Below are 15,996 nucleotides of genomic sequence, written 5' to 3' on the forward strand. Positions count from 1 at the left end.
ATATCGCATTGGTCCAATAATTTCCTAATTTATATAATAATCATTTTAAACTAGATGACCAACTAGTGATAAAGCCAAATATTCATACAGTAGCAACAATAAAAACGCGGACATTTACGACTTTGTTGTTGATCGTTGTTCGAATGTAACTTTTTTCAGATTCATGTTTCCCTTTTTTATTGAGCAGTAACTAGCTACTACATAGTAGTAGTTTTTTAAAAATAACGTTTGGATAAACTATTGCGAATAATGTAGAGCTGATTAACGGCAGCGTGTCAGAGGAATGGACACAGAAGAAAATATTGTGAATTATTTATTGAGATAATTAGATGAAAATGCAGTGATATGTAGCAATGACGACGTATCCTAATTACGTGAAAATTATAACCACAAGGACAGCGGCAATCTCATAAAAGACAATGCAAGTCGAGTAAGCTCTACTCTAGATGGTGTTTGCCATTTACTGAGCGATGTGTATCTTAAAAAGGTGTTATAGGGTGACGAGTTTGACCAACAGAAATGTAGAGACGAGATCACATCTTTTGTCTTTTTCTCAGGGGGAGACTCCAGTCTAGAACGTGTACATCTATGCTGGAGAATGCCAACAGCGCACACGCCGACGTATTCAAGAACGTCTCTGAACTGAGCCTGCAAGCTAACAAGCCATCCAAGCTAGCTAGATATCCGAAGATGGCGGCTTGTAGACGTGTTCCTCCTCTACTGCTCTTGATGTCTATCCTTTTGTACGTGCATACCGTCGGAGGAGAGAAATTTCAGAGCAATGGTATAGCCAAACCTGCCGTTAGTGCAGATAATGCTCCAAAACAAGTTGGAGTTGCACCGGTTGCTGCAAATGCAGAGCCTGTTGACAAGAGTTCTGTAGTCGCGGCCTCGCCACTCCGAAAGCGCACGACCGGCTGGAAGCTGGCGGAGGAGCCAGTTTGTCGGGATGACTTGACCAGACTTTGTCCAAAAAATTCGTGGACCAACAACCTGGCCGTGCTTGAATGTCTTCAGGAGAGGAAAGAGGTGCGGTGGCTCGCTAGCTGACATCATACAATGCAATGGGAATACCTGGGTGTGCCTGGCAGGTCCAGCTAGCTCAGATACTGCTAGCTAACGTTAACCAGATTTATTGAATTAGATTGTTATATAAGGTGTCATAACATTAGCTTTCTAGTTTACTTTAGCATACTATTTTAAGAAGGTAAAGCCTTTTAATTTTATTTACAATCGTAATCCAGTATTGTATTCCAGGTCGTGTCCCAGGAGTTTGTGCAAGATAGCTAGAAGCTAGCTACAACATGGCAAGCATTGAGCTGTGCGCGTAATTATGCACTAAGCAAGCTTAGCTAGATGGGGTGTGATCCGGGTAACGTATATCCAATGTCCTTGTATTGTCTTGTTAGAAGGCTCTGTAGATATAGATCATCCAATCTATAATTCAGGGGTCATAACATTTATTGTCCTAGTGTCTTACTCTAAGATGCCTCCTAGCAGGTCTGGACAGACTATGCATGGCTGAAGTAAAGAGTGCTTTTACGGTTGAAGATGTCACCTAGCAAACCTAGAAGGTTTTGAACGTTTATATCCCTTGTTGTTTTTATCTGGGCTAGTTTCCAATGTTCTGAATGAGTAGTCTCTGTACAGGGCCATCTCAGTGGGCCTCCCTGGAGCTGGGAGGCATGTCTGGACCTTGGGCTGTTAGTGGTGTAGGGAGCAGTGGGCTGTTCCTGCCTCCAGCCTTTTCTGTGTCTGTAGTCCAGGCAGTTGTGGTTTTGTTTACGTGGTTGTCATGAAACAGGGTGGAGAAGGCCTGGGTTGACTGTGGCTTCCTGTGTTGGAAAACCTTTTAACCAAAATGGAGGAAATGCATGACTGCTGCAAGAGAAGTTTCTGAATGTCAACACATTTAGACTTGAGTTAGCCAATGAACACTAGGTAGTTGTACATTTAGTGATCATTTCAGTAATTAAGCATCTTTTGAACGGTGATTTGAGAAATGTCACGAAGACTTACACCTCGCAGGCTGTGCAGGCCGGACCTTCTATTCACAGAACATCCTGATGATAATGATCTGACAGGATTGGTGGTTAAAAGGATGCATGTGACTGCCGTCCTCACAGAGCGCAGCACACAGAGGTCAAGCCAGGGTCAGCTCTGGCTTTGATTGGATTTTCCATTTTTATCAGCTCCGTGGCCCCTTGTCAAAGCTCCATGTAGTGCTGAGGTGCAGGCCAAAGCATAAACAAAATACCTAAGTACCCTTTACTAACACGTCCACTCAAATCAGAAGTCTGTGTGGATGCTTTTTTGAGTAGAAGGATGTCTCAGCAAATCATATAAGCTCCATTCCTCAGCATGTTAGACATGCTCCTAGAGTATAGAGGAAGCTCTGACCCCGGAGCTGGTCAGCAGGCCACCAGAGGCCGTCAATTAGGCCTCGTTAGACAGTTCCCCAAATTAAGTGCAGGACACATGATGTCTACGGAACTGACTGGCCTGCTTTTATAGTCTTTCTCTGTCCTTCTCTCTCTTTCAATTCAACTCAATTGGCTTTATTAGCATTAAGAAACAAATGTTCATATTGCCAAAGCAACGGTGGAGCCACAGAAACAGTATCTCTCTAGTACTCTCTCTTTTAACCTCTCTCTCTCACCCCTCTCTCTCCCTCTCTCTTTCACCCCTCTCCCTCCCTCTCTCTCTCTCTCTTTCATCCCTCTCCTTCCCTCTCTCTTTTTAACTCTCTAGCTCTTCTCTTTCTCACTCTTTCCCTTTCTCCTCTCTCTCTCTCTCTCTCTCTCTCTCTCTCTCTCTCTCCCTTTCTCCTCTCTCTCTCTCTCTCTCTCTCTCTCTCTCTCTCTCTCTCTCTCTCTCTCTCTCTCTCTCTCTCTCTCTCTCTCTCTCTCTCAATCAAAATAGCCTCTATACAAGTATACTCTTGACAAGACAAAGCGAGAGTCCTGGGTGATGAAGTGTTGAGGAGGTATTTGAGAGGGGCCTAACCATTAGCTGAATGTTTGTTCTGCAGGTTTGGAAGTGAGACGTGGTTTGAGAGAACAACATCTGGACAGAGGGAAGGGTGGATAGCTGGCTCTATAAAGCAGCATTAACAGCCCAACGTCTGCATATTAAACAAATACATGTGATAGCCATTAAGCATTAACCATCTAATGGCTTACCGTACTGTTCAGTAAATGTTTGAGTCCTAACCCTTACACTAATATTGGCAAGCCATAGAATAGCGTTCCCTGGTCACGGTTTTTGATGGGTTACAGATTTCAGTACAACAATGGCTAGATTAGAAGAAATATACCATTGTAGCTCTTTCATAGATTGATTTAAGATTTATGCCCAGCCTTCTGCACGACTGCCTTTTTATAGCAAGGCTTTCACATCCTCCAGAGATGTTCTCAGAGATGCAGTGGTTAGTTTAGCTGTGAGGGGGAAGCTGTTGTCTGTTTGGTGGTCCTAGACTCGGAGGTTGGTACAGAATGGAGGTGGGTCAGGTATGTTGGGGCTCAGTAAGACATCAGCTTGTTGATTGCTTTGACAAGTGCTCACCATCTTTACTGCCTATTATATGGGTCAGATTCTGGAGGCTTTTACTGCTTGCGAGGGTCCTAAACGCCAGTGCACATCTTTGCGTTGATGGGGAAGTGAATGTGTTCTTGTGAGAAGAATCTGCTGAACTTGTATGTTTCGCTGACAGATGAGAACATCTTTTGGCGTTTACAGTAAATGCCTTCATTACACTCACATTGACTGACCTTTTTCTCTCTCTCTCTCTTTCTCTGCCCCTCTCGCTCTGCCCGTCTCTCTGCCTCTCTCTCCCCCTGCCTCCAGGAACCAGAGATAGCTGCTGACTGCAGTCATGTAAGTGTTTGAACTTCCTCCCTTCTCTTAACAGCCCTGTCAGTACGACTACTACGTTTGGGAAATTGTCTGTCAAAGATTATTTTAATTCACAGCTAAGTCATTTCCACAGCCAGTTCATTCTGAGGCTTGCTTGCTTTTTCAAAGCCTATATTTTGTTTCAGTAAGGTTTTAAAAGCATTGCAAATAAAATCCTATCGCTGAAGTGGTTTTGTGACAGACTCTGGGAATAGCTGCTTTCCAGACTTATTCATTTATTTCTCTTTTGCTATATTTTCTGTTCAATATTTTAACGTCTTCCAGCTCCTTTGGAACTATAAGCTGAACCTGACGACTGACCCCAAGTTTGAGTCTGTGGCTGTCGAGGTGTGCAAGAGCACCATTCCTGAGGTGAGATGGTGTGCTGCAGGCTTCAGCATGTCACCTACCTGTCACCTCTATCGTGTTTGATGTTGTATGTTCTGTGCCTCCCCCTGGTGCAGATTAAGGAGTGTGCAGTGGAGGAGAGGGGGAAAGGCTACCTGGTCTCCTGTCTGGTGGACCACCGCAGCAACATCACAGAGTACCACTGCAACCAGTACATCACCAAGATGGCCACCATCATCTTCAGCAACTACCGTCTCATCTGCGGTTTCATGGACAAGTGTCGCGACGACATCAACGCCCTGCACTGTGGCAGCATCAGCACCGGGGACAAGGTAGGCTGTTACACCAAGGTCAAAGGTCTTTAACATCACTTTAAAAATGGACAAGGAAGGTGCTGTTCTAATTTCCAGAATAAGATTATACCAGCAGAAGGTAGGCTCTGTTATACCAGAAGAAGGTAGGGTCTGTTATACCAGCAGAAGGTAGGGTCTGTTATACCAGCAGAAGGTAGGGTCTGTTATACCAGCAGAACGTAGGCTCTGTTATACCAGCAGAAGGTAGGCTCTGTTATACCAGCAGAAGGTAGGGTCTAACTGTTATACCAGCAGAAGGTAGGATCTAACTGTTATACCAGCAGAAGGTAGGATCTAACTGTTATACCAGCAGAAGGTAGGCTGTTATACCAGCAGAAGGTAGGGTCTAACTGTTATACCAGCAGAAGGTAGGCTCTGTTATACCAGCAGAAGGTAGGGTCTAACTGTTAAACCAGCAGAAGGTAGGGTGAAACTGTTATACCAGCAGAAGGTAGGCTTTGTTATACCAGCAGCAGGTAGGGCCTAACTGTTTTACCAGAAGAAGGTAGGCTCTGTTATACCAGCAGAAGGTAGGCTCTGTTATACCAGCAGAAGGTAGGCTCTGTTATACCAGCAGAAGGTAGGCTCTGTTATACCAGCAGAAGGTAGGGTCTAACTGTTATACCAGCAGAAGGTAGGGTCTAACTGTTATACCAGCAGTAGGGTCTAACTGTAGGATTGAGTCTGAAAACAGAAAGGAAAGTAGTTATGATTCAGTCTGAACATACATTTTTCTCACAGTGATCACAGTGGATTAGGACAGTTTGGGAAAGCTTTTAGCAAAGCTTCAGATTAGTATGAATCAGCGTGTGTGAGTTCAGAGGTAATGGGAGCACTCTGTGTGTTTTGCTGCTTTCTGATTTGTTAGATTGTTTTTACAGTTATTTGGCACCCTGTGCTTCAACACAGCTTGTGTCTACAGGAGTTGGTAATGTTCAGGCGTCTGAGGTTTTCTGGGGCTGTTAGCCCAAGTCTAACTCTCCACTAAACCGTTACCACATCTGACAGTTTCTTTCTCCCAACAATTCTACTAATGGTATTTTATTCGTGGCTTTTATTTCTGAATGACCGGTCGGTAAATCGGTGATTGACGGCGTTGACGTGCCAGAGCAAAACCTTCCCATCAGGACTGCAGTGAAATGCTCTAACCACTAAACTAGGGATGTGACCGATAACCGACGCTCGTTAACAACCGTTTACCGACAAGATACATTTTTTTGAATGGACGAGTGTCTGTGAACCACAAATGAAAAAAATACATCAAATGTTTTTTGCCCCTATAAGGGGTTGATTTTTAGAAAGCACCATAAACAACAACAGAACAGATTAATAAAACGAAAACTCATTGAATCTGAGAGCGCTGGCTGTACCTGCATGATTGGCGGCTATAACATCACGGAAGTACAGTTCCAGTAATTCTGCTGCTGCTCAACAACAACGGAGATTCCCGAAGTAGCAGAAAGTCGCTAGATACAACCTTTTTGTCACTAGGGAAGGTGAAAAGTTGCTAAATCTAGCCACATTGTCGTTAAATTGGCAACACTGTTTAACCGATAGTATTAACCCGTAAACACTCGTGTTGTGATGGTTACACGGTTAATCATGAGCATCCCACTAAGCTAAACCCTGCTTCTCCCTCCCTGCTTCTCCCTCCCTGCTTCTCCCTCCCTGCTTCTCCCAGGACCTGCACTCCCAGGGCGAGGTGATCGGCTGCCTGGAGAAGGCGCTGGTGCACGAGGCGGAGGAGCAGCCGGGGGCTCACGCCATCAGGGACGACTGTAAGAAGTCCATCATGCGCGTGGCCGAGCTCTCCTCTGACGACTTCCACCTGGACCGCTACCTGTACTTCTCCTGCCGCGAGGACCGCGAGCACTTCTGTGAAAACGTGAGTGGAGAGAAACCTGCCTGCTGCTGCAGATCAGAGGGAGGGGGACAGGCTGGACCAGGGTCCTGGGTAGAGATGTAGACTGGTGCAGGCTGGACCAGGGTCCTGGGTAGAGATGCAGACTGGTGCAGGCTAGACCAGGGTCCTGGGTAGAGGTGTATACTGGTGCAGGCTGGACCAGGGTCCTGGGTAGAGATGTAGACTGGTGCAGGCTAGACCAGGGTCCTGGGTAGAGGTGTATACTGGTGCAGGCTAGACCAGGGTCCTGGGTAGAGGTGTATACTGGTGCAGGATCCTGGGTAGAGATGTAGTGTTGTGTTTGTGTTGCAGACTCCGGCGGGGGAGGGCAGAGTGTACAAGTGTCTCTTCAACCACAAGTTTGAAGAGGCCATGTCTGAACGGGTGAGTCTGAATATAAGAATATTCTTCTGTGAATGTAAGATGATAGTATAAGAATAACAATTTAAAACAAAACCTGTGGTGTCTCAGTGCAGGGAGGCACTGACCACCAGGCAGAAGCTCATCGCCCAGGACTACAAGGTGAGCTACTCACTGGCCAAGGCCTGCAAGTCTGACCTGAGGAAGTACCGCTGCAGCATGGACACCAACCTGCCCCGCGCCCGCGAGGCTCGTCTCTCCTACCTGCTGCTCTGCCTGGAGTCAGCCGTCCACAGAGGTGATGCCCTCTCCTCCTCCTCCCTCTCCTCTCATCCCTCTCCTCCTCCTCCTCCCTCTCCTCTCATCCCTCCATTATTGTATCTGTTTATTTCTGTATAAATTCCTGTTTATTTTTGTGTACATTTTTAGGACTTGGTTTCAGTTTAGGACTTTGTTCCAGCCTAACACCACATGCTATCAGCACATTACAGAACTAACTGTGTGTGTGTGTTTCCCCCTAGGGCGTACGGTGAGCGGGGACTGCCAGGGGGAGATGCTGGACTACAGGAGGATGCTGATGGAGGACTTCTCCCTGAGCCCTGAGATCGTGCTGCAGTGTCGCGGGGAGATCGAGGCCCACTGCTCCGGGCTGCACCGCAAGGGGCGCACCCTGCACTGCCTCATGAAGGTGGGCCGAGGAAACACGGGCGCCATCGACACCCTCTGCCAGAGCGCCGTGAGTACCCTCCACTACACCACCACCACCCCCACCAGGCCACACCACCCCCACTACGCCACACCACCCCCACCACCACCCCCACCACACCACACCACCACACCACACCACCACGCCACACCACCCCACCCCCACCACCACCACCCCACACCACACCACCACCACCACCCCAGGGGGTGTCAGTGTTGTTGATGGCTTGTGTGGTTCCTCGTTCCTCAGCTACAGAACCTGATCCAGGAGGCCGACCCGGGGGCTGACTACAGGATCGACCGGGCCCTGAACGAGGCCTGTGAGTCGGTCATCCAGACCGCCTGCAAACACATCCGTAACGGAGACCCCATGTGAGTTGCCTGTCCGGCTCTGCCTGTCCGGCTCTGCCTGTCCGGCTCTGCCTGTCCGGCTCTGCCTGTCCGGCTCTGCCTGTCCTGACGTGCCTGCGTGTGTGTGTGTGTGTGTAGGATCCTGTCGTGTCTGATGGAGCACCTGTACACTGACAAGATGCTGGAGGACTGTGAACACAGGCTGCTGGAACTGCAGTACTTCATCGCCAGAGACTGGAAGTGAGTCATGTGATCTCCCCTCAGCCAGATCCACTGCTGCCCTTACACACACACACACACACTTGTTCATCTTAGTATAGGTTATTGTTAGTTGTTAGATGTCAGTATTATTCCAGTGTGTGTTGCTGTCCCCAGGCTGGACCCGGTCCTGTATAAGAAGTGCCAGGGTGACGCGTCCCGTCTGTGCCACACGCACGGCTGGAACGAGACCAGCGAGGTCATGCCCCCGGGGGCCGTGTTCTCCTGCCTCTACCGCCACGCCTACCGCTCTGAGGAGCAGGGCCGACGGGTAGGGCCCTGCAGGCTCTCACACACACGCTGCTCCACACACACACACACACTGCTGAACACACACACACTGCTTAACACACACGCTGCTCCACACACACACACACACACTGCTTAACACACACGCTGCTCCACACACACACACGCTGCTCCACACACACACACTGTCAACACACACACACACACACTGCTCAACACACACACACACACACACTGCTTAACACACACACGCTGCTCCACACACACACATGCTGCTCAACACACTCACTCTCCCGCCCCCCCGGCCGAAACAAAGTACTAACCCTAACCCTATATTTCGGAGCAGGTTAATGTAATAGTCTAATAGCTAATGTAATATTGCACATATTTTTGTCCTATTTCCTCTAAAGAAATAATGTTAGGCTACTTAATGACACCTTACACTCATAAAGTATGTTCTAAATGGCATAAATGCTGCCAATTAATAATTGACGTAACTTATTGTAAATGGTCAGTAGCCTAGCCTATCGATTAAGGGGCCACTCGGAAGCATGTACACTGTCTGCTTCATTTGATCTTGATAGGCGAAGCATTCTGTAGCTAATCATAACAATATACCCACTATTAATTCAAACGACTTCAGCATAATAATGCACCTAAAATACAAACGTGCGCAAGGGCAGCAATCGCTATTGAATCGACATGTGCAATTTAGCTAGCAGGGGAAGAATAGCCTACAAACAACGAAAATCACCAGTTAACTTAATTTAAATTAGAAAGAACTATAGATTAATACAATAACAGCCTTAAATGAACTGACAACATAAGTTATACGACTTACAGTTCTCAAGGACGCACACACGCAATCTCAACTGCGCTGTGAAGCGCGTGTCCGTGCAATCCTCCGATACGCTTTCTAACAATCACTGCTGATAGACGGCCTAAAATGTTATACAGTCCTATTTCTGATACCGTGGCGGCAGAAATTTGGCCTTGGCGGGCCGCCACGGAAAAATCAACATAGCGTAAACACTGCACATGCTGTTCAACACACTCACCCACACACACACACACACGCTGCTCCACACACACACACACACACACACATACATACAGTGGTTACTAAGAAGGTTGTTTTTCACTTCTTGTATCTTCCATATTTGTGTAGAAAACTGATTACAACAATGTCTCTCAGTACTGTGTCCATCATGCCCTTCTGAAAGGTGTCCAGGTGAACTCACCACAGAACATGGTTCTGATGTAAGTAAGGCTGCAGTCTGGTGATGATGGTTGATTGGTACAGATCTTAATCAGATCAGGGAATGTTACCCTTCCAGGACTGTGTCTGCTGGCTAATTCAAAGGGAAGTGATTTGGTGGAACTGAAATTGAGGATTATACAGCTGTGTAATGAGGATCAAGGTTTCTTTTTTGGAGACATGATTTCTCCAGATTACCTAATTAACACAGCAAAAGACAAAATCAATCATTCTTAATGTGAAGCTTGTACTATCCTCCTCTCCCTGTACTGTATATCTGTTGTTACACAGCACTGATCTGACTCTCTCCACCTCCCCTCCTCCTCCCCTCTCCAGCTGTCCAGGGACTGTAAGGTGGAGGTTCAGCGTATCCTCCACCAGAGGGCGCTGGACGTGAAGCTGGACCCTGAGCTGCAGAAACGCTGCATGACTGACCTGGGGAAGTGGTGCAGCGAAAAGACCGAGGCTGGCCAGGTGGGAGCCCGCACGCTCACGCACGCTCACGCACGCTCACGCACGCTCACGCACGCTCACGCACGCAGAGCCATGTCAATGTTTGAGGTGATTGGCTTTTCTCCCTGTGTGACTGACCGATGTGTCCTGCTGTGATGTGATGTGTCCTGCTGTGATGTGATGTGTCCTGCTGTGATGTGATGTGTCCTGCTGTGATGTGACGTGTCCTGCTGTGATGTGACCTACAGGAGCTGGACTGCCTGCAGGACCACCTGGAAGACCTCGTCCCAGAGTGCAGAGACGTGGCAGGAAACCTGACTGAGCTCTGGTCTGAGGTGAGAGCATAGGTACTCCTGAGGTCAGACCTACACAGAGTGTAGGTACTCCTGAGGTCAGACCTACACAGAGATAGGTACTCCTGAGGTCAGACCTACACAGAGATGGGGACTCCTGAGGTCAGACCTACACAGAGATAGGTACTCCTGAGGTCAGACCTACACAGAGATGGGGACTCCTGAGGTCAGACCTACACAGAGATAGGTACTCCTGAGGTCAGACCTACACAGAGATAGGTACTCCTGAGGTCAGACCTACACAGAGATGGGGAGTCCTCTGAGGTCAGACCTACACAGAGATGGGGAGTCCTCTGAGGTCAGAAATCTGTCCTACTAAAGATACTTAATCATTACGATAGGAATGAACTGTGATCTGAGGTAAGACCCACACAAATGTCTTGTTAACATATGTACTACTCTGAACGCTACAGGAGGATTCCAGTGTGATGAGTGAGCCAGTTGAAGGAACTTGTGTGTCTCTCTCTCTGTCTCTGTCTCAGGACATCCAGATGGAGACCCTGCTGATGAGAGCCTGTGACCCAGTCATCCAGGCCCACTGTCACGTGAGTGCCTTCACCCAAAGCTACACACCCACGGTGCCTCTTCTGTATACAGGGTCAGACGGTCCTAGTTCTAACAGGGTCACAGTAACGTGTTTAAAAATGACCTTTCTGTTGAAGCTAAACAGCTTGCCCCCCCCCCTCAGGAGGTGGCTGATAACCAGATAGACACAGGGGACCTGATGGAGTGTTTGGTGCAGAATAAACACCAGAAGGAGATGAATGACAAGTGTGTCGTGGGCGTCACACACTTCCAACTGGTGAGTCTATCTTTTTGTCTCTGTCTGTCTCTCTCTCTCTGTCTCTGTCTCTTTCACTTGACACTTGACAATGTTTTGCTGCATTGTACTTGTCACACTGTCCTGGACAAGTGTTTCATGTCGAGCCCTCGTTCATGTGGCTGTCCATGCCCTCTCCCCTCCGTGCTTCAGATCCAGATCAAGGACTTCCGCTTCTCCTACAAGTTCAAGATGGCGTGCAAGGAGGATGTGCTCAAACTGTGTCCCAACATCAAGAAGAAGTGAGCCTCCTCGCTACCAGGAGACCAGTCACTCCTCCTGGACTCACAGCCATCAGTACTTAGATGTGATTGGATGGATTAACCTGCGTGTGTGTGTGCAGGGTGGATGTGGTGGTGTATTAACGTGTGTGTGTGTGTGTGTGCAGGGTGGATGTGGTGGTGTATTAACGTGTGTGTGTGTGCAGGGTGGATGTGGTGGTGTATTAACGTGTGTGTGTGTGTGTGTGTGCAGGGTGGATGTGGTGGTGTATTAACGTGTGTGTGTGCAGGGTGGATGTGGTGGTGTATTAACATGTGTGTGTGTGTGTGTGTGCAGGGTGGATGTGGTGGTGTATTAACGTGTGTGTGTGTGTGCAGGGTGGATGTGGTGGTGTATTAACGTGGATGTGGTGGTGTATTAACGTGTGTGTGTGTGTGTGCAGGGTGGATGTGGTGGTGTATTAACGTGGATGTGGTGGTGTATTAACGTGTGTGTGTGTGCAGGGTGGATGTGGTGGTGTATTAACGTGTGTGTGTGTGTGTGTGTGTGTGCAGGGTGGATGTGGTGGTGTATTAACGTGTGTGTGTGTGTGTGCAGGGTGGATGTGGTGGTGTATTAACGTGTGTGTGTGTGTGTGTGTGCAGGGTGGATGTGGTGGTGTATTAACGTGTGTGTGTGTGCAGGGTGGATGTGGTGGTGTATTAACGTGTGTGTGTGTGTGTGTGTGCAGGGTGGATGTGGTGGTGTATTAACGTGTGTGTGTGTGTGTGTGTGCAGGGTGGATGTGGTGGTGTATTAACGTGTGTGTGTGTGCAGGGTGGATGTGGTGGTGTATTAACGTGTGTGTGTGTGCAGGGTGGATGTGGTGGTGTATTAACGTGTGTGTGTGTGTGTGTGCAGGGTGGATGTGGTGGTGTATTAACGTGTGTGTGTGTGTGTGTGTGCAGGGTGGATGTGGTGGTGTATTAACGTGTGTGTGTGTGTGTGCAGGGTGGATGTGGTGGTGTATTAACGTGTGTGTGTGTGTGCAGGGCGGATGTGGTGGTGTATTAACGTGTGTGTGTGTGTGTGCAGGGTGGATGTGGTGGTGTATTAACGTGTGTGTGTGCAGGGTGGATGTGGTGGTGTATTAACGTGTGTGTGTGTGTGTGTGTGCAGGGTGGATGTGGTGGTGTATTAACGTGTGTGTGCAGGGTGGATGTGGTGGTGTATTAACGTGTGTGTGTGTGCAGGGTGGATGTGGTGGTGTATTAACGTGTGTGTGTGCAGGGTGGATGTGGTGGTGTATTAACGTGTGTGTGTGTGCAGGGTGGATGTGGTGGTGTATTAACGTGTGTGTGTGTGCAGGGTGGATGTGGTGGTGTATTAACGTGTGTGTGTGTGCAGGGTGGATGTGGTGGTGTATTAACGTGTGTGTGTGTGTGCAGGGTGGATGTGGTGGTGTATTAACGTGTGTGTGTGTGCAGGGTGGATGTGGTGGTGTATTAACGTGTGTGTGTGTGCAGGGTGGATGTGGTGGTGTATTAACGTGTGTGTGTGTGCAGGGTGGATGTGGTGGTGTATTAACGTGTGTGTGTGCAGGGTGGATGTGGTGGTGTATTAACGTGTGTGTGTGCAGGGTGGATGTGGTGGTGTATTAACGTGTGTGTGTGCAGGGTGGATGTGGTGGTGTATTAACGTGTGTGTGTGTGTGTGCAGGGTGGATGTGGTGGTGTATTAACGTGTGTGTGTGTGTGTGTGCAGGGTGGATGTGGTGGTGTATTAACGTGTGTGTGTGCAGGGTGGATGTGGTGGTGTATTAACGTGTGTGTGTGCAGGGTGGATGTGGTGGTGTATTAACGTGTGTGTGTGCAGGGTGGATGTGGTGGTGTATAACGTGTGTGTGTGTGTGTGTGCAGGGTCGATGTGGTGGTGTATTAACGTGTGTGTGTGTGTGTGTGCAGGGTGGATGTGGTGGTGTATTAACGTGTGTGTGTGTGTGTGCAGGGTGGATGTGGTGGTGTATTAATGTGTGTGTGTGTGTGCAGGGTGGATGTGGTGGTGCATTAACGTGTGTGTGTGTGTGCAGGGTGGATGTGGTGGTGTATTAACGTGTGTGTGTGCAGGGTGGATGTGGTGGTGTATTAACGTGTGTGTGTGTGCAGGGTGGATGTGGTGGTGTATTAACGTGTGTGTGTGCAGGGTGGATGTGGTGGTGTATTAACGTGTGTGTGTGTGCAGGGTGGATGTGGTGGTGTATTAACGTGTGTGTGTGCAGGGTGGATGTGGTGGTGTATTAACGTGTGTGTGTGCAGGGTGGATGTGGTGGTGTATTAACGTGTGTGTGTGCAGGGTGGATGTGGTGGTGTATTAACGTGTGTGTGTGTGCAGGGTGGATGTGGTGGTGTATTAACGTGTGTGTGTGTGTGCAGGGTGGATGTGGTGGTGTATTAACGTGTGTGTGTGTGTGCAGGGTGGATGTGGTGGTGTATTAACGTGTGTGTGTGCAGGGTGGATGTGGTGGTGTATTAACGTGTGTGTGTGTGCAGGGTGGATCTGGTGGTGTATTAACGTGTGTGTGTACAGGGTGGATGTGGTGGTGTATTAACGTGTGTGTGTGCAGGGTGGATGTGGTGGTGTATTAACGTGTGTGTGTGTGTGTGTGTGTGTGTGCAGGGTGGATGTGGTGGTGTATTAACGTGTGTGTGTGTGTGTGTGCAGGGTGGATGTGGTGGTGTATTAACGTGTGTGTGTGTGTGTGTGTGTGTGCAGGGTGGATGTGGTGGTGTATTAACGTGTGTGTGTGTGTGTGTGCAGGGTGGATGTGGTGGTGTATTAACGTGTGTGTGTGTGCAGGGTGGATGTGGTGGTGTATTAACGTGTGTGTGTGTGTGTGCAGGGTGGATGTGGTGGTGTATTAACGTGTGTGTGTGCAGGGTGGATGTGGTGGTGTATTAACGTGTGTGTGTGTGTGTGTGCAGGGTGGATGTGGTGGTGTATTAACGTGTGTGTGTGTGTGTGTGCAGGGTGGATGTGGTGGTGTATTAACGTGTGTGTGTGTGTGTGTGTGTGTGTGTGTGTGTGCAGGGTGGATGTGGTGGTGTATTAACGTGTGTGTGTGTGTGTGTGCAGGGTGGATGTGGTGGTGTATTAACGTGTGTGTGTGTGTGTGTGTGCAGGGTGGATGTGGTGGTGTATTAACGTGTGTGTGTGTGCAGGGTGGATGTGGTGGTGTATTAACGTGTGTGTGTGTGTGTGTGCAGGGTGGATGTGGTGGTGTATTAACGTGTGTGTGTGTGTGTGTGTGTGCAGGGTGGATGTGGTGGTGTATTAACGTGTGTGTGTGCAGGGTGGATGTGGTGGTGTATAACGTGCGTGTGTGTGTGTGTGTGTGCAGGGTGGATGTGGTGGTGTATAACGTGTGTGTGTGTGTGTGTGTGTGCAGGGTGGATGTGGTGGTGTATTAACGTGTGTGTGTGTGTGTGTGCAGGGTGGATGTGGTGGTGTATTAACGTGTGTGTGTGTGTGTGTGTGCAGGGTGGATGTGGTGGTGTATTAACGTGTGTGTGTGCAGGGTGGATGTGGTGGTGTATAACGTGTGTGTGTGTGTGTGTGTGCAGGGTGGATGTGGTGGTGTATAACGTGTGTGTGTGTGTGTGTGTGTGTGTGCAGGGTGGATGTGGTGGTGTGCCTCAGCACCACAGTGAGGAACGACACCCTACAGGAGGCCCGGGAGCAGCGCGTGTCTGTCAGGTGTCGCAAGCAGCTGAGGGTGGAGGAGCTGGAGATGGTACACACACACACACGTCACATCACACACACACACACACGTCACATCACACACACGTCACACACTGTGTGAGGTGGAGGTGAGGGGCTGGTTGTAACTGTGCTGTGGTGTCAGTCAGAGGACATCCGTCTGGAGCCAGAGCTGTACGACTCGTGTAAGCAGGACATCACCAGGCTGTGTCAGAACGTGGCCTTCGGAAACGCTCAGGTCAGCCTCTCTTTGTCTCTCCCCTCTCCTTCTCTCTCATTCTCTCGCTCTCCTTTCTCTTGTTTTTTAGTCAATTAATTCCCATATTTGTCCTCTGGTTGTGTGCGTGTGTGTGTGTGTGTGCGCAGGTCATCGAGTGTCTGAAGGAGAACAAGAAACAGCTGAGCCAGCGCTGTCACCGCCGTGTGTTCAGACTGCAGGAGGTGGAGATGCTGGACCCAGAGATGGACTACCAGCTCATGAGGGTCTGCAAGCAGATGATCAGGGTAGGCCCTGCGTAGACCTCCACGCTGCTAGTACTGCTACTACACAGTACTGCTACTGCACAGTACTGCTACTACACAGTACTGCTACTGCACAGTACTGCTACTACACAGTACTGCTACTACACAGTACTGCTACTGCACAGTACTGCTACTGCACAGTACTGCTACTACACAGTACTGCTACTACACAGTACTGCTACTACACAGTACTGCTACTACACAGTACT

The 15,996-nt window shown here is 48.9% G+C and overlaps 1 protein-coding gene across 1 annotated transcript in view; it reads left to right on the plus strand.

Annotated features, from left to right (window-relative positions):
• The first annotated feature begins 519 nt into the window (after positions 1-519).
• Positions 520-15,996, plus strand: part of LOC136941542 (Golgi apparatus protein 1-like) — a 20,892-nt gene continuing 5,415 nt past the window's right edge. Inside the window, 19 exon segments of the mRNA XM_067234068.1 lie at positions 520-1,029; positions 3,847-3,876; positions 4,180-4,266; positions 4,359-4,574; positions 6,277-6,480; positions 6,811-6,882; positions 6,970-7,156; positions 7,380-7,594; positions 7,814-7,935; positions 8,053-8,154; positions 8,290-8,443; positions 10,016-10,153; positions 10,381-10,467; positions 10,968-11,030; positions 11,174-11,287; positions 11,459-11,547; positions 15,179-15,296; positions 15,411-15,503; positions 15,632-15,769. Of these exon segments, the coding sequence (XP_067090169.1) occupies positions 520-1,029; positions 3,847-3,876; positions 4,180-4,266; positions 4,359-4,574; positions 6,277-6,480; positions 6,811-6,882; positions 6,970-7,156; positions 7,380-7,594; positions 7,814-7,935; positions 8,053-8,154; positions 8,290-8,443; positions 10,016-10,153; positions 10,381-10,467; positions 10,968-11,030; positions 11,174-11,287; positions 11,459-11,547; positions 15,179-15,296; positions 15,411-15,503; positions 15,632-15,769 (2,739 nt within the window).

Source organism: Osmerus mordax, chromosome 4 (assembly GCF_038355195.1).
Source record: "Osmerus mordax isolate fOsmMor3 chromosome 4, fOsmMor3.pri, whole genome shotgun sequence".
NCBI lineage: Eukaryota > Metazoa > Chordata > Actinopteri > Osmeriformes > Osmeridae > Osmerus > Osmerus mordax.